The 19,740-nt window shown below is 45.6% G+C and overlaps 1 protein-coding gene across 2 annotated transcripts in view; it reads left to right on the plus strand.

Annotated features, from left to right (window-relative positions):
* The window catches only part of LOC126335600 (farnesol dehydrogenase-like), a 245,386-nt gene that overhangs the window by 144,219 nt on the left and 81,427 nt on the right, over nucleotides 1–19,740 (plus strand). The window contains exon 2 of one of the 2 annotated variants that reach the window (XM_049999053.1): nucleotides 2,209–2,332. The exons of the other annotated variant lie outside the window; for it this stretch is intronic. Coding sequence (XP_049855010.1) covers nucleotides 2,209–2,332 — 124 coding nt within the window. The remainder of the gene's footprint in view (nucleotides 1–2,208; nucleotides 2,333–19,740) is intronic. 2 annotated transcript variants of the gene reach the window in all.

A 19,740-nucleotide genomic window follows, 5' to 3' on the forward strand; every position in this document is an offset into this window, starting at 1 on the left:
GTCGAACATCTTCACAGACAATGAAACATGGGTTTCGGAAACAAAATAGCAATCCATGTAGTTGCGCCAGATCACCTCCTCTACCCTGACCAGGTAGTCAAGGCAAAGAAAGGTCTTCTGCGACTCTGAAAAGGTTAATCCATCATGGAGCAGCAGTCAACCCTGAAGTGTATTGTGCAACCATCAGAAACTGAATAAACTACTTCAGCGCGTTGGTCGACACAAAAATGCAGATAAACTCTTCTGTGGCAACACAAGCTCTCACAAAAGTCTGCGTACCCGAGACGAGCTTACAAAACTTCATGGTCTATCTTCCCTCATGCACCCGCCAGCACGGATCTCGCACCTTCCGACTTCCACCTGCTTGGGCCAATGAAGGATGCACTCCACGGCAAGCAGCACGTGGATGAGGGGAGGTTCTTGATGCAGCGAGGCGTTGGTTGCGACGTCGACCAGTGGAGTGGTAGCATGCGGGCATACAGGCCCTCACGGTAATGTCACGTATGGCGGTCGCACTGAATCGAGATTATGTTGAAAAATAGGGTTTTGTAGTCAAAAGATAGGGAAATACCCTACTGGCCATTAAAATTGCTACACCACGAATACGACGTGCTAAAGATGCGCGATTTAACCGACAGGAAGAAGATGCTGTGATATGCAAATGATTTGCTTTTCAGGGCATTAACACAAGGTAGGCGCCGGAGGCGACATCTACAACGTGCTGACATCAGGAAAGTTTCCAACCGATTTCTCATACACAAACACCAGTTGATCGACTCTGGCTGGTGAAACGGTACGCATTTCTCCTCCTTACAAGAGGCATCACAACAACATCACGTTTCCGACTTTGATAAAGGCCGGGTTATAGCTTATCGCGATTGCAGTTTATCGTATCGCGACATTGCTGCTTGCGTTGGTCGAGATCCAATGACTGTTAGCAGAATATGGATTTGGTGCGTTCAGGAGGGTAATACGGAGCGCCGTGCTGGATCCCAACGGCCTCGTATCACCAGCAGTCGAGATGACAGGCATCTTATCCGCGTGGCTGTAACGGATCGTGCAGCCACGTCTCCATCCCTGAGACAACAGATGGGGACGTTTTCAAGACGAAAACCATGTGCACGAACAGTTCGACGACGTTTGCAGCAACATGGATTATCAGCTCGGAGACCGTGGATGCTGTTACCCTTGACGCTGCATCACGACGAACCTGGGTGTACGTATGGCAAACCTTTTTTTAGGATGAATCCAGGTTCTGTTTACCGCATCATAATGGCCGCAACCGTGTTTGGCGACATCGCGGTGAACGCACATTGGTAGCGTGTATTCGTCATCGCCATACTGGCATATCTCCCGGCGCCATGGTATGGGGTGCCATTGGTTACTCGTCTCGGTCACATCTTGTTCGCATTGACGGCACTTGAACAGCGGACGTTACATTTCAGATCTGTTACGACGCTTCGCTCTACCCTTCATTCGATCCCTGCGAAACCCTACAATTCAGCAGGATAATGCACGTCCGTATGTTGCAGGTCCTGTACGGGCCTTTCCGGACACAGAAAATGTTCGACTGCTGCCCTGGCCAGCACACTCTCCAGATCTCTCACCAATTGAGAACGTCTGGTTAATAGTGGCCGAGCAACTGGCTCGTCACAATAGGCCAGTTACTACTTCTGATGAACTGTGGTATCGTGTTGACGCTGCATGGGCGGATGTACCTGTACACGCCATCCAAGCTCTGTTTGCCTCAATGCCCAGGCGTATCAACGCCGTTATTACGGAAAGAGGTGATTGTTCTGTTTACTGATTTCTCAGGATCTATGCACCCAAATTGCGTGAAAATATTATCACATGTCAGTTTTAGTATAATATACCTGTGTAATGAATACCCGTGTATCATCTGCATTCCTTCTTGATGTAGCAGTTTTAATGGCCAATAGTGTAATTGTTGAAAACATTATATTGATGCCTTTACCTGTTTACAACAAATTCAGGGTGTCGAAATTACGTGGTTCATGCAGTATAATAACAAACGTGTGAAGTGTGTTGGGGGACCGGGTTTTCACGTTTGTTCAACGTGCAGAGTCCAATCTTAAGACAGAGAGTGCAAAAAATCTCTTATCGTTATCGTGTTTACTCGTACGACAGGTTCGCGGTGCAAAGGATACACCAGAGGCGGCAGAGATCAGTACTTATCAGGATGGAAAGGTACGTCGGACGCGTTGCCATGGTGACGGGTGCCAGCTCCGGCATAGGGGCCGCCGTGGCGCGTGCTCTGCTGCAGCGCGGGGTCACCGTCGTGGGGGTCGACCTGCGACCCGACAGGATGAAGGTAGGTGCCCCTGCAGCGGACTCGGGAGTACTGCTGATTACTCACTCTGAACTGTGTTTCCAAGTTGTCTGAAACCTACGAGGTGGTTATAATTAAAATGTAGCCTTCCGAAGTGCCTTCACAAACGAGGACGAAATAATATTCCAGAATTCGAGTCGAGAACACCTGCCAACATGAGTAATGTAGAAGTAAATATCCTCGGAGTAGTGAAGCACCTCAAATCACTTAATAAAAGCAAGTCTTCGGATTCAGACTGTATACGAATTAGGTTCCTTTCGGAGTATGCTGATGCATCAGCTCCATAGTTAACAATCATATACAACCGTTCGCTCGACGAAAGATCCGTACCCAAAGACTGGAAAGTTCACAGGTCACACTAATATTCAAGAAAGGCAGTAGGAGTTATCCACTAAATTACAAATGGTTCAAATGGCTGTGAGCACTATGGGACTTAACTTCTGAGGTCATCAGTCCCCTAGAACTTAGAACTACTTAAACCTAAGGACATGACACACACCCATGCTCGAGGCAGGATTCGAACCTGCGACCTTAGCGGTCGCACGGTTCCGGAATGTAGCGCGTAGAACCACGCGGCCACTTCGGCCGGCACTAAATTACAGGCCCATATCATTAACGTCGATGTGCAGCAGGATTTTAGAACACATACTGTGTTCGAACATTATGAATTACCTCGATGAAAACGGTCTGTTGGGACACAGCCAACATGGGTTTAGAAAACATCGTTCCTCTGAAGCACAGCTAGCTCCTTATTCACATGAAGTGTTGAGTGCTATTGACTAGGGATTTCAGATCGATTCCATATTAATGGATTTCCGGAAGGCTTTTGACACTGTACCACACAAGCGGCTCGTAGTAAAATTGCGTCCATATGGAATATCATCTTAGTTATGTGACTGGATTTGCGATTTCCTGCCAGAAAAGTCACAGTTCGTAGTAACTGACGGAAAGTCATCGAGTAAAACAGAAGTAATTTCTCTGGCGTTCCCCAACGTTGTGTTATAGGCCCTTTACTGTTCCTTACCTATATAAACGATTTGGGGGGCAATCTGAGCAGCCGTCTTAGGTTGTTTGCAGATGACGTAGTAGTTTATCGACTAATAAAGTTATCAGAAGATCAAAACAAACTGCAAAACGATTTAGAAAAAAAAATCTGAATGGTGCGAAAAGTGGCAGTTGACCCTAAATAACGAAAAGTGTGCTGTCATTCACATGAGTGCTAAAATGAGCTCGTTAAACTTCTGTTACACGATAAATCAGTCTAATCCAAAAGCTGTAAATTCAGCTAAATACCTAGGTATTACAATTACGATCGACTTAATTTGGAAAGAACACAGAGAAAATGTTGTGGGGAAGGCTAACCACAGGCTGCGTTTTGTTGGCAGGTCACTTAGAAAATGTAACAGACCTAAAAGAGGACGGACAAGTGTACTGTAGGTAGTCTGCTTAGTAGAATACTGGTGCGTGGTGTGGGATCGTTACCAGGAAGGACTGACGGAGTAGCACGTTTTGTATTATCACTAAATATGAATGAGAGTGTCACAGAAATGATACATCATCAAAAGAACGGCGTTTTTCGTTGCGACGGAATCTTCTCACGAAATTCCAATCAGCAACTTTCTTCTCCGAATGCGAAAATATTTTGTTGACTACATAGGGCGGAACGATCACAAAGATAAAATAAGAGAAATCAGAGCTCGTATAGGTGTTCATTCTTTCCGTGCGCTATACCAGATTGGAATAATAGAGAATTGTGAGGGTGGTTCGATGAACCCTCTGCCAGGCACTTAAATGTGATTGGCAGGATATCCATGTAGATGTAGATGTAGAGGGGGTCCTGGGTGGGCTGTAATTATCGTACAGCCGTGAAACTTTGTAGATATGCTAATACATTAATGTGGAACCGATTTACGCTGGAAAAAAATTAGTTCCAAATTTGGCCACCAGATGCAAATCTGGCGCTGTACACTGTATGACGGCGTGTGTGCTGGTGCACGCTGGTGGCAGTACACTATGCAGCATAGAGGTTACGAGTGTATCTATAGAGGCCATCGACAAGACTCGGCGGAAACGCGCCGCCAACGCTCTCTCGGCCGCTAGTATTTAGGATCGCCACCGGCGACCGGAGGGCCTGTTAGTTCAGTTAGTTCGAGCCTGTTAAGCGGAGATAGTTCCAGTCATTACGCCGAATGAGTTCCAGAGTGTCACCGAGACGGATAACGCAGTCACAGCCCCTAGCTTAGAATCAGGGGCATCGCGTAGCGAAAATAGTGTTCATAGCGGACTCTGTACGTCAACTGCAGTGAGGCTATACAGAAGAGTTTGTACCACATCGCGTGAAAGCTGAAGATAAGTAGCTCTTTGTTTATGAATAACTGTATGCAGTTTGGTTAAAGAACGAGGATATCGGCCATCGACCAACATCCTCTCCTTGCTTCCCATGGTACAGCTCTACAGAGACGACATAACAGAGGCTAACGAGGATTTAACAGTATGACTGCAGGAGAGTGAACACAATGGCTATCGAGAAAAGAGGAGGTGCTGTGTTAGTGAAACTGTTTTGCATGAAACCTACAGCGAGGTCTGTTCCGACAACGTATTGCGATTGGCTGCGCTCGCATTACGTCACCCGGCAGAAAAGCCGCGCCTGCCTCAGACAGGGCGCATTAAAAAACAATGTTGTCGTTTTGTAAATGAATTATCAACTTTCAGTCACGTTAGAGACACATATACATACACATACACACAAAACTAAACAAAAAAAGTACGTAACTAACATAGTTCGACATAGGAGGTAATAAAGAATGCATAAACCGCACTTACCACCCTTGCGTAATTTTCAAGTGCATCGATCGGCTATAGTTAACTGACAACAAGAGGCTCTTCATTTCTTACGTGGTTTAGTTGCCGTCCACGTGAGATACTTCCTTGTGTCACTCTTCTTTCTTGCTTCTGCTAGTCTTTATTTATTTACACTACTGCCAATAAAAATAGCTACACCAACAAGAAATGCAGATGATAAACGGGTATTCATTGGACAAATATATTATACTAGAACTGACATCTCATTACATATTCACGCAATTTGGATGCCTAGATCCTGAGAAATCATTACACAGAACAACCACCTCTGGTCATAATAACGGCCTTGATACGCCTGGGCATTGAGTCAAACAGAGCTTGGATGGGGTGCAAAGGTACAGCTGCCTCTGCAGCTTCAACACGATACCACAGTTCATCAAGAGTAGTGACTGGCGTATTGTGACGAGCCACCATTGACCAGACGTTTTGGTTGGTGAGAGATCTGGAGAATGTGCTGGCCAGGGCAGCAGTTGCACATTTTCTGTATCCAGAAAGTCAAATACAGGACCTGCAACATGCGGTCCTTCATTATCCTACTGAAATGTAGGGATTCGCAGGGATCGAATGAAGGGTAGAGCCACGAGTCGTAACACATATGAAATGTAACGTCCACTGTTCAAAGTGCCGTCAATGCGAACAAGAGGTAACGAATGGTACCCCATACCATCACACCGGGTGATACGCCAGTATGGCGATGACGAATACACGCTTCCAATATGCGTTCACTACGATGTCGTGGAACACGGATGCGACCATCATGATGCTGTAAACAGAACCTGCATCCATCCCAAAAAAGGAGGTTTTGCCATTCGTGCACCAGGTTTGTCGTCGAGTACACCATCGCTGGCGCTCCCATCTGTGATGCAGTGTCAAGGGTAACCGCAGCCATGGTCTCCGAACTGATGGTCCATGCTGCTGCAAACGTCGTCCAACTGTTCGAGAAGATGGTTGTTGTCTTGCAAACGACCCCATCTGTTGACTCAGGGATCGAGACGTGGTTGCACGATCCGTTACACCCTTACGGATAAGATGCCTGTCATCTCGACTGCTAGTGATACGAGGTCGTTGGGATCCAGCACTACGTTCCGTATTACGCTCCTGAACCCACCGATTCCATATTCTGCTAACAGTCATTGGATCTCGACCAACGCGAGAAGCTGTGTCGCGATATGATAAACCGCAATCGCGATAGGCTACAATCCGACCTTTTTCAAAGTCGGATACGTGATGGTACGCATTACACTTCCTTACATGAGGCATCACATCAACGTTTCACTAGTCTACGCCGATCAACTGCTGTTTGTGTATGAGAAATCGGTTGGAAACTTTCCTCATGTCGGCACATTGTCGGTGTCGCCACCGGTGCCAGACTTGCTTTGATATGCAAATGATTAGCTTGTCAGAGCAGTCACACATCTTCTTCCTGTCAGTTAAATTTCGCGTCTGTAGCACGTATCTTCGTGGTGTAGCATATTTAACGGCCAGTGGTGTATAAAAGTTCTCGTTCTAACATAAAACTTATTATGTTTTCGTGTACATAAGGAAAATTTGTTTTGATAATCGAACTTTTAATTACGTTATTTCATTTCGAAATGTTTCACCTTATTCACCCAGCCTGTTGTTGGTGTTAGAAGACCCCCACGAGAAACAGTATTTATCCATGATTGAGAACTTGTTCCAGGAATCGAGCACATTTCAGTGCGTGATCCCAAGGTTTTATCGCCAGAACGACTTTTAATTGCGAGACAGCCAGCCAAGAATTGAACAGTCAGAACTATCACCTTCTATATCAGCCCTACTTTGATCTGTGTCAGGAATTCTTCTTCCTCTTCGACTATACCTAATATGTCGCAACTATCTGCACGTTTCACTTGTTGTTCGTCCGTTATCTCAATACAGAGTTCACTTCTGATGAACTTTATGATGTCAGCGTGTGTTTAAGCACCAGTATCTGCAGAAACGGCAGCGACTCTTTCTTCAGCAGCTGCTGCACTCCATGATAAAGGCATGTCGTCTGCTTTTCCAGTTAAAAGAAAAAGCCGAATTCTGTGTCTGGCCTCTACAGCTGTGGGACTATTGTAGGACGAACCAAATCCTCGAATCCTAGAAAAATAATTTTTCCAAGCAGTCCTGATGTAGACGTTAAAATAAACTTCGAGTAACCGTAGAAGGGATGTGATTGAGACTATAAACCCAACTGAAATGGCAACAAATTCTTCCAGTTTCCACAGCGCATGTCAAGGCAAACATCGCGAAACCTTTTTAAAGTGTTCACTTGACTTTTAAAATTCAGACCAAATCCGCAACGTAAAGACGCGACATCATCAATGGAAATTCTGGAATTTAAAACGACGAAAACATCGTTTACTAAAACAAAGAACTGGCTTTTCCGTTCTTTTCCCTGAACATACAAGAGAGCTTTAGCCGTGCGACGTAAAAATAAGCGGGCTGCCATCTTAACATTTTGCCGAACATGTCCGGTAACACTGGTGTGCACTTCTGAAATGTGATGTACTACATTCAGATCGCCTTTCTGGCTGTCTAACAAATTCTCAATTACATTCTTGGTTATCAAAGTTCCGCCAGGAAGAGATATCCCTTCATCTAAAAAGTGGTTCCTAAGGAGCTTCAATAAATGTGGCACATCGTAAAAAAGCCAGATTTTCCTTTCATTGTGCGCTGGATTTTTGAAAAAAGGTTTTTGAGATATTGACACAAAGTTCATTCCAGACTTCAGAGTTTATTGCCCCCATATCACACGTTACAGCCACTACATGTAGTCCCGAATTTCCAATTTTTAATATCATATCTAGCAGCAGGCCACAGTTCATTGTCACGTCAAAATTCTAATAAATCGGCTGCTTCCAAGATAAGCACAAACCACACATCATTGCAACTAGAACATTTGTGTGAGGTCCTAAAATCTTGTCTTCCAAAGCATCATAGCAGATTCTACCATTAGTGTTCATTTCATCGAAACACAACACAGTTGTCTTCTGTAGGGGAGTAAATGTACGACTTTTTCCTTTCAAAATTGACAAAACTTCTTCTGAAACACCTGGATTACACTTACAATTCGTATCCATTTTTGAAGCGTTGCTCGACATTGCAAAGGAACATTTCGCTTCCTCAAATATGTATAAGTTCTGAGAGAGAGCTTTTAGAGTTAGGTCATTGGCTATATCCTGAGCACTCCGTTTAACACGTCTGTTGTCTTGCAACAAACAGCGAATTTGTCCTGGAGTGAATTACTTAGATAATATACACTCCAGGAAACGGAAAAAAGAACACATTGACACCTGTGTGTCAGACCCACCATACTTGCTCCAGACACTGCGAGAGGGCTGTACATGCAATGATCACACGCACGGCACAGCGGACACACCAGGAACCGCGGTATTGGCCGTCGAATGGCGCTAGCTGCGCAGCATTTGTGCACCGCCGCCGTCAGTGTCAGCCAGTTTGCCGTGGCATACGGAGCTCCATCGCAGTCTTTAACACTGGTAGCATGCCGCGACAGCGTGGACGTGAACCGTATGTGCAGTTGACGGACTTTGAGCGAGGGCGTATAGTGGGCATACGGGAGGCCGGGTGGACGTACCGTCAAATTGCTCAACATGTGGGGCGTGAGGTCTCCACAGTACATCGATGTTGTCGCCAGTAGTCGGCGGAAGGTGCACGTGCCCGTCGACCTGGGACCGGACCGCTTCGACGCACGGATGCACGCCAAGACCGTAGGATCCTACGCAATGCCGTAGGGGACCGCACCGCCACTTCCCAGCAAATTAGGGACACTATTGCTCGTGGGGTATCGGCGAGGACCATTCGCAACCGTCTCCATGAAGCTGGGCTACGGTCCCGCACACCGTTAGGCCGTCTTCCGCTCACGCCCCAACATCGTGCAGCCCGCCTCCAGTGGTGTCGCGACAGGCGTGAATGGAGGGACGAATGGAGACGTGTCGTCTTCAGCGATGAGAGTCGCTTCTGCCTTGGTGCCAATGATGGTCGTATGCGTGTTTGGCGCCGTGCAGGTGAGCGCCACAATCAGAACTGCATACGACCGAGGCACACAGGGCCAACACCCGGCATCATGGTGTGGGGAGCGATCTCCTATACTGGCCGTACACCTCTGGTGATCGTCGAGGGGACACTGAATACTGCACGGTACATCCAAACCGTCATCGAACCCATCGTTCTACCATTCCTAGACCGGCAAGGGAACTTGCTGTTCCAACAGGACAATGCACGTCCGTATTTTGGTCCCGTGCCACCCAACGTGCTCTAGAAGGTGTAAGTCAACTACCCTGGCCAGCAAGATCTCCGGATCTGCCCCCATCGAGCATGTTTGGGACTGGATGAAGCGTCGTCTCACGCGGTCTGCACGTCCAGCACGAACGCTGGTCCAACTGAGGTGCCAGGTGGAAATGGCATGGCAAGCCGTTCCACAGGACTACATCCAGCATCTCTACAATCGTCTCCATGGGAGAATAGCAGCCTACATTGCTGCGAAAGGTGGATATACACTGTACTAGTGCCGACATTGTGCATGCTCTGTTGCCTGTGTCTATGTGCCTGTGGTTCTGTCAGTGTGATCATCTGATGTATCTGACCCCAGGAATGTGTCAATAAAGTTTCCCCTTCCTGGGACAATGAATTCACGGTGTTCTTATTTCAATTTCCAGGAGTGTATTTTGTACAGTTTTCTGTACGAAACTTTATTTCACTGTAGCATTTAATTTTGTCTTCTTCAATAAGACGCGTCTAACAGTATTGGCTTTCTTCAGGGCTGCTTCACACTTTTCAAGGCTTCTTTCAAGCACGGCATTTTTCTTATAAAGAACTTCTATTTCCGATTTCAGTCTTTTTATTTCTTCGTCCTTCACTTTCAAATCAGAGTTCACAAATGGGCACTGTATTTGCCTCTTGGTCCAGTTTCCTTTTCCCTGGGGACACAGACTGCAAGGTATCCATTGCTCTCTTGCGCACTTCTCTCTTCTGATAACTTAGAGCTCGCTCACGAACATTCTACAGGAACAAAAAGGCTGTTCATTGTTTTGTTTATGATTAATAATTAGTACTAAAATGATACTTTTTCACTAAAAAATAACTCACTTGAGAAGATAAAACTTAAAGAATTAGTACCTTATCTAATTTATCAGTAGAACACAGCAGCTCGCCTACCTCATTGTCAGGTTCAGTGCTGTTTTCAGCTGTACGTAAATCTCCGTGACAGTTGGGTAAATGTTGAGATGGAACTGCATCTGCTTCAAGTTTCTTCTTTTGCGGCAATCCCAGGAGGTCGTTTTTTAAGTCCCTTTCGTAATCCTCAGAAAGAAAATATCCATTTCCTTTGTAGGGAAGTCTTGGGAAAACTATGATACACTATACCAATAGTCTTAGTTTGCATAATTTTTACAGTTTGAAACTGCACAATTACTCGTATTTCTATTCATAATTCGATCTGCTCGCATCACGCGCTAATAAACACACTGCTGCCGTACTCAATGCTCTCTGCCCGGTGACGTCACAGCGCGAAAAGTACTGTGAGTAAATTGTTCGCTTACACTGTCGGAATGGCCTACCTTTTATGTCTAGCTACCTTGCGTCGAAGCGGCAGTTACAGGGCTGCAATGAGAAGGTATCGCCGAGTGAAAGGTATGAGGAGAGCCCTGATGTCATTAAAATGTGACAAAGCAAATCGATTGCATGGGTGAGCTTGGTGGGGCACGTCAAAGAGGAAGTTATTATCAGGTTGTTGTTGCTGTAACTGAGCACGCAGCAAGTGCCCCGGGTGGTGCTAGAGCTCGTTCGGTGCTACGAGAAATCTTCATCCCATTTTCAACATGACGGAAACATTTGCCGTCTATTGTACACTGGTACCCGTGCAAGATCCAGATCGTGCAGCAACTGAAAACTTATGAATTGGCATGGATAGAGTTCAACACATTTGTGCACACAATACACTACTGGCCATTATAATTGCTACACCACGAAGATGACGTGCTACAAACGCAAAATTTAACCGACAGGAAGAAGATGCTGTGATATGCCAATCATTAGCTTTTCAGAGCATTCACACAAGGTTGGCGCCGGTGACGACACCTACAACCTTCTGACATGAGGAAAGTTTCCAACCGATTTCTCATACACAAACAGCAGTTGACCGGCGTAGTCTGGTGAAACGTTGTTGTGATGCCTCGTGTAAGGAGGAGAAATGCGTACCGGAGAAGAAATGCGTACCATCATGTTTCCTACTTTGATAAAGGTCACATTGGCGGTTTATCGTATTGCGACATTGCTGCTCGCGTTGGTCGAGATCCAATGACTGTTAGCAGAATATGGAATCGATGGGTTCAGGAGGGTAATAAGGAACGCCGCCCTGGATCCAAACGGCCTCGTATCACTAGCAGTGGAGATGACAGGCATCTTGTCCGAATAGATGTAACGGATAGTACAGCCACGTCTCGATCCCTGACTCAATAGATGGGGACGTTTGCAAGACAACAACCGTTTGCACGAACAGTTCGACGACGTTTGCAGCAGCAAGAACTATCAGCTGGGAGACCATGGTTGAGGTTTCCCTTGACACTGCATAACAGTCATAAGCGCCTGCGATGGTGTACTCAACGACGATGCTGGGTGCACGAATGGCAAAACGTCATTTTTTCGGATGAATCAAGGTTCTGATTACATCACCATGGTGGTCGCATCCGTGTTTGGCGACATCGCAGTGAACGCACATTGGAAGCGTGTATTCGTCATCGCCATACTGGCCTATCACCGGCGTGATGGGTTGGGGTACCTTTGGTTACACGTCTCGGTTACCTCTTGTTCGCATTGACGGCACTTTGAACAGTGGACGTTACATTTCAGATGAGTTACGACCCGTGGCTCTACCCTTCATTCGATCCCTGCGAAACCCCACGTTTCAGCAGGATAATGCACGACCGCATGTTTCAGGTCCTGTACGGGCCTTTCTGGAGACAGAAAATGTTCGACTGCTGCCCTGGCTAGCACATTTTCCATATCTCTCACCAATTGAAAACGTGTGGTCAATGGCACTACTCTTGGTGAACTGTGGTATCGTGTTGAAGCTGCATGCGCAACTGTACCTGTACACGCCATCCAAGCTCTTTTTGACTCAATGCCCAAGCGTATGAAGGCCATTATTACGGCCAGAGGTGGTTGTTCTGGGTACTGATTTCTCAGAATCTATGCACCCAAATTATGTGAGAATATAATCACATGTCAGTTCTAGTATAATATATTTGTCCTATGAATTCCCGTTTATCATCTGCATTTCTTCTTGGTGTAGAAATTTTAATGGCCATTAGTGTGTTTCAAGGACTGACTAGGTGCATTTTACTGTACAAGGTGGAGTGAATAGGGAGAACTGTCGAATCTGTTTGCGCGAAGAGCCATTGCACTCACCCTATGCGACTGTGTCGTGTGGATTCACAAGCATCGTTAATCTACGTCCGTTGTTCTTTGAAGAGAATACGTCCAGAGAGCCTCTCAGGTGTACCGTGACGTCTTCACGTAATCGAGACCACCTCGTACTGAATGTGATTTTTGCTGTGGAAGAGCCAATCTGTTTGAAAACCACTGTTTTCATGCAAAGTGGGGCATACTTTCCCAGTGAAAGATCTGCTTAATACAACCTTCCACGGACGTAACTCCAGATGGTTCCCATATAAGTGTCCTGCAAGATCTGAGCTACCCAAGCACAACTCACGCCCCGTCCTCACAGCAGGTTCTCAGGAGAGTGTCTGTGAAGTTTGGAAGTTAGGAGACGAGATACTGGCAGAAGTAAAGCTGTGAAGACGGGGTGTGAGTCGTGCTTGGGTAGCTCAGTTGGTAGAGCACTTGCCCTAGAAAGGCAAAGGTCCCGAATTGGAGTCTCGGTCCGGCACACTGTTTTAATCTGCCATGATGTATCAGTCGTACTAAAGTACCTTCTCTGAGGATCACTAGAGGTATCAGGTCTAGGTCCAGTGTTTTCTCGTCGCTTCTGTCCTTCTTTAAACGTAATTGCTATTGCAATAGCCTCCAGTTTTACCCAAGTTTTCTGTGTTCAGTTCGGCTGATTAAGCTAAACGCGAAAGAGTCTCAAGTAATTGTAGTGTCCATAGCAAATAAATTAGTTCCAAATTTCACATTGATTTGCCTCCTATTCTTGTCCACTGTACTGCAGTAATTGAAAGGATCCAACTAATCAGAATTTTCATTAAAACAGATAAAGCTTTGTGTGTGTTTAATTCGCTTCAGACAACTAAATAGCATCACCTTCGAATGGGAAATGGTGAAAAACAAGCGAGCTTTAATTTTGTGTGTGGTCCGTAACCAGACATCTGACAAAGACATCTGGCTGTGGGCAAAGAGATTCCATCTAGCGCACACGGTCGACGCAGGATAACACGCTACCCACACTAGCAAGGAAACATCACCAGCTCATACTCATTTTAAGAAGTAAAAAAGTACAGTTACAAGATATCACCCCCTGGAATCGATTCCGAGAGAAAATGTGGGCCGTAATTCTGACACTACAAAGCTATGAACTGATCAATGCTCAGCTTTCAAATTTTGTGCGCACAAGCTGTTTGTCAGTCGCTTCGCCCCACTGCAGCCGTCTAATGTCCGAGCGCGACATACTGTACAGTGGAGCAGTGGAGTGGCAGTCAACGCTCTGTTGTTCATGGGATGTTGATGGCAATGGAAGAGAAAGGTAGAAGTGCACACATCTGCCAAACGTGTTATACAGGGTGGTTCATTGATAGTGACCGGGCCAAATATCTCACCAAATAAGCATCAAACGAAAAAACTACAAAGAACGAAACTTGTCTAGCTTGAAGGGGGAAACCAGATGGCGCTATGGTTGGCCCACTAGATGGCGCTGCCATAGGTCGAACGGATATCAATTGCGTTTTTTTAAAAATAAGAACCTCCGCTTTTATTACATATTGGTATAGTACGCAAAGAAATATGAATGTTTTAGTTTGACCACTTTTTTCGCTTTGTAATAGATGGAGCTGTAATAGCCACAAACGTATAAGTACGTGGTATCACGTAACGTTCCTCGAGTGAAGACGATATTTGCTTCGTGATACATTGTCCTTGTTAAAATGGACCGTTTACCAATTGCGGAAAAGGTCGATATCGTGTTGATGTATGGCTATTGTGATCAAAATGCCCAACAGGCGTGTGCTATCTGTGCTTCTCGGTATCCTGGAAGATATCATCCAAGTGTCCGGACCGTTCGCCGGGTAGTTACTTTATTTAAGGAAACAGGAAGTGTCCACCCACATGTGAAACGTAAACCACGACCTGCAACAAATGATGATGCCCAAGTAGGTGTTTTAGCTGATGTCGCGGCTAATCCTCACACCAGTAGATGGTCGAATTGTACCCTATCGCGATTGCGGTTTATCGTATCGCGACATTGCTGCTCCAGTTGTTTGAGATCCAATGACTGTTAGCAGAAGATGGAATCAGTGGGTTCAAGAGCGTAATACGGAACGCCGTTCTTCACCCCAACGGCCTCGTATCACTAGCGGTCGAGATGACAGGCATGGATGTAACGGATCGTCCAGCCACGTCTCGATCCCTGAGTCAACAGATGGGGACGTTTGCAAGACAACCGTCTGCATGAACAGTTCGACGACGTTTGCAGCACATGGACTATCAATTCGGAGACCATGGGTGCGGTTACCCTTGACACTGCATCACACATAGGAGCGCCAGCGATGGTGTACTCAACGACAAACCTGGGTGCACGAATGGCAAAACGTCCTTTTTTGGGATGAACGCAGGTTCTGTTTACAGCATCATGATGGTCGCATCCGTGTTCGTTGACATCGCAGTCAACGCATATTGGAAGCGTGTATTCGTCATCTCCATACTGGCGTATCACCCGGCGTAATGGTATGGGGTGCCATTGGTTACACGCCTCGGTCACCTCTTGTTCGCATTGACGGCACTTTGAACAGTGGACGTTACATTTCAGATGTGTTACGACCCATGGCTCTACCCTTCATTCGATCCCTGCGAAACGCTACAGGATAATGCACGACCGCATGTTGCAAGTCCTGTCCGGGCCTTTCTGGATACAAACAATGTTCGACTGCTGCTCTTTCCAGCCCATTCTGCAGATCTCTCACCAATTGAAAACTCTCTGGTCAATGGTGGCCGAGCAACTGGCTAGTCACAATACGCCAGTCACTACTCTTGATAAACTGTGGTATCGTGTTGAAGCTGCTTGGTCAGCTGTACCTGTACGCGCCATCCAAGCTCTGTTTTACTCAATGCCCAGGCGTATCAAGGCCGTTATTACGGCCAGTGGTGGTTGTTTTGGGTACTGAATTCTCAGGATCTATGCACTCAAATTTCGTGAAAATGTAATCACATGTCAGTTCTAGTATAATATATTTGTCCAATGAATACCCGTTTTTCATCTGTATTTCTTCTTGGTGTAGCAATTTAAATGACCAGTAGTGTATTATCTTTGTTACCTCGCTTGTATGGAGAGTAATAGTCCTTTTACAACATCAGTGTTTGAATGCCGTTATATGGCTAGAAATGTTGTTCCTCGTGTGTTTCGATTTTATATTTCCATTTGTGAACCACTGACGCAGACCCGGCGCCTGATCGTCAAAAGTGTCCGCGCCTTCTTGTCGGGAGAAATGTAGAAGGCGTTCACCCAGTAAGAGTTAGTTACTTCCAAAAAACTCGCATAATACAGCAGATAAAACTGGTTTGTAAAACATCTTTGTATACAAAGCTGTCACCCGCCATTGTACCCTTTGCGACAATTTTGAGTTATTGAAGTCATGTTATTTAGAACGGTCTCTGTTCTGTTATATTTAGGGTAATACAGAAGTCCGACTGAAAACGGTCTTCTGCAGCCGCTTGGTACGTTCTGACAGCAGGGCGTGTAGACCCCCAGAATATGTGGACGTACATCAGAAGGACCTACACAGGTTCCTGTTGCGATGGCTCTGGCACAGTGAGTGGCTGAAAGACTTCGTAAATAATAGAACCCAGTGTGTTTTCCTCGACGACCAGTATTTATCAGAGAGTAGGACATCGTCAGGAGTGTCCCAGGGAAGTGTCATAGGATTTATGTTGTTTTCCGTATAGATAAATGATTTGGTGGATAGGGTGCACAGCAACCTGCGGTTGTTTGCTGATGATGCTGTGGTTTATGGAAAGATGTCAAAGTTGCCCGACCGAAAATACAAAACGACTTGGACAAAATTTCCAGTTAGTGTGATGAATGGCAGCTAGCCCTAATTGTGGAAAAATGTAAGTTCATGCGGATGAGCAGGAAGATCAAACCTGTAATGTTCGGATACAGTAATACTGTCCTGTTTGACACAGTGAAATCGTTTAAAGATCTGGGCGTAACGTTGCAAAGCGATATGAGATGGAACGAGGACTGTAGTAGGGAAGACAAATGGTCGACTTCGGTTTACTGGGAGAATTTTAGGGAAGAGTCGTTCTGTAAAGGAGACCACATATAGGACGCTGGTGCGACCTAGTCTTAAGTACTGCTCGAGCGTTTGGAATTCTTACCAGGTAGGATTGTAGGAAGACATTGAAGAAATTCAGAGGAGGGCTGCTAGACTTGTTACCGGTAGGCTCGAACAACACGCGAGTCTTATGGAGATGCTTCGGGAACTCAAATGGGAATCCGTAGAGGGTAGGCGACGTTCTCTTAGAGAAACACTATTGAGGAAATTTAGAGAACCGGCATTTGAAACTGACTGCTGAACGATTCTACAGCCGCCAACATATAATGCGCGTAAGGGCCACGAAGATTAGATACGAGAAATTAGGGCTCATACGAAGGTATATAGAGAGTCGTTTTTCCTTCGCTCTATTTGCGAGTGGAAGAGGAAAGGAAATGACAAGTAGTGGTAGAGAGTACCCTCCGCCACGCACCGTACGGCGGCTTGTGGAGTGTCTATGTAGATGTAGATGTACCCTCTTATATACGAGGTGTGTTTTTTTAAAGTAAGTACCGTTTTGAAATTAAACAAAGACATGCTAAGATGTCTCAATAATTTTATTTTTACATGAAAGTCTGTACCGTAATCTACTTCTCTATATAATTTCCGTCAATATTGAGGCACTTGTCTGCCGCCTGACTTGTTAACCACTGCATCACCACTGTTTTAACTTCGTCATCGTCTTGAAGCTGACCGGCCAGGTGTTTCTTCAAGTGAAGGAACAGATGGTAGTCACTGGGTGCAAGATCGTGGCTGTACGGGGGATGATCTAGAGTTTCCCACCGAAAAGATGTGATGAGACCTTTGGTCTGATACGCCACATGCGGACGGGCATTGTCTTGCAGCAAAAGCATGCCTTTGCTCAACTTCCATGGGTTATTGCTTTGATTCTGGTGTGACGTAGGCTACCCATGTTTTGTCGCCCGTAAGAATTTGGTTTAAGAAATCATCACCGTCGTTGTGGTACCGCTCAAGGAAAGTCAATGCACTGCCTAAACGTTTGGCTTTGTGCACATCCGTCAATTTTTGGTACTCAACGTGCGCACAATTTTCGGTAATTCAAGTGCTCGGTCACAATGCCATACAAAACACTACGAGAAACATTAGGAAAGTCATCCTGCAAGGAAGAAATCGTAATGCGTCTGTTTTATGTCACCTTATTGTCACTTCCTGCACCAAACTTTCACTAACGACCGAAGGACGCCCACTCCATTGTTCATGATGCACATTTATGCGGTCACCTTTAAATGCTGTCACCCACTTTATTACCATTGCATCACTCATATTGTTTTCTCCGTAAACTGCACAGATCTCACTATGAATATCGATCGCTTTTAGGCCTTAAGCACTAAGAAATCTTATAACAGCCCTTAATTCACAGTCGGCGGCAATCACGATTATCGGAGGCATCTTAAACACTCGGTACACAACGTAAACAAGGAAGAAACCCACTGTAATGGCGTCAGTGCGTAGATCGAGGTACAGGCTTATTGAGATACCTTAGCACGTCTTTTTTTAATTTCAAACCGGCACTTATTTAAAAAACACGCCTCGTACGAGAAACTGGTCACGATGAAACTCTTCAGCAAAATGCATGTGGTTCCAGTATTTTTTTTTTCCACTTATATTTTGTGTGATACAGTGTGCAGTTGGTAAGCTTCTGTCAGGAACCATGGTTTCGTGGAAACTGAATTTATGTTTGAGAAGCAAAATAATTTCATGACAGCTGGTTTAGCAGCTCGCAAAGCTTTTTTTCTCTGTCCTTCGTAGCAGATTTTGCTTCAAATCAGTCAAAATGGCAATAGACCAGAAGATGGCGCAATTCGTCACCTGGCATACAGAATCCAACAATAGTGCGGCATTAAGGACAGCACTATGATAGAGCACAAGAGGCAAGAACTAGTCACAGTAAGATGGTGCAAAACATTTAAAGCGACAGGCAATGTCAAAGATTTTTCCCCTGGCAAGCACTTCCAGAGAGCGAGCAATATGTGTTTCATCGCAGCCCCCAGAAATCCGTTCGTCGTCCATCACGCGAACTCCATGAAGGAAGATCAACTGTCCATAAAGTGTTACATAAGCGAATAATCGGGTACACCATCTCTGCGTACAAAGTGCAAATGGTCCAAGCATTGCAGGGAAACGATCGCCCTCTGCGGTATGCATTTCCCTGTTCCTTACTGGACTCCATACGTACTGACTAGTGACTACCCGATAAAGTGCCTGATTTCAGATAAAGTAACGTTCCACATTTTTGGACACGTGAACCGTCACAGCGTTAGAGTTTGGGGCTCTGAAAACCCACACTAGACAAATAAACACATCCGTGATACCCCGATTTTTAACGCTTGGCGTTTCATGATGCACTCTAGGGCGATAGTCTCAATTCTCTTCCCAGAAAAAACAATAACGGGGACATGCTCGGACAGTTCGTCCTACCACAGATGAAAGAGCTGTAGCTGTCCGTCATCTTAGCATGAAATGATGGATGGACGGATGGAGGGGTTTGTATGGGCGCACGATGGCAAGGTCTTCAGCGCCTGCTCAAAACCAGATTGAGACGGATGTCAACAAAATACCCAGAACAGGAAGATAAAATAGAACGTAAAAGAAAGGTAACAAAGGTTGAAAAACTATGCGCGTACCCATATCGAAGCATGGGACGAAGCACGTGCATCCCCACATTGGAAGCTGATAGCTTGGGATGTACCGAATGCAACATTTCCTTAAAAAGTGATAGGTTTTGAAGGTACGATGGCACGGCCTCACGCCTGCCCGATGTCACGCCACTAGACTTCCTTTTTGGGGTTACTTCAACGATAACGTTTACACAGCACTAGTCAGTGACATTGCTACCCTTCGTGCATAAGTCGTCGAAAAAATCAGAACAGTTGATGCTGTAGTGCTGACTCATTAACGGGCAGAAATCGAATACCGCCTTGATATTCTACGAGAGACGAGTGGAGCACACACTAAAATTCTTGCCTGACAGAAGATGCTTTGAGAGCTGCTAAACGTTTT

Source organism: Schistocerca gregaria, chromosome 2 (genome assembly GCF_023897955.1).
Source record: "Schistocerca gregaria isolate iqSchGreg1 chromosome 2, iqSchGreg1.2, whole genome shotgun sequence".
Lineage (NCBI taxonomy): Eukaryota > Metazoa > Arthropoda > Insecta > Orthoptera > Acrididae > Schistocerca > Schistocerca gregaria.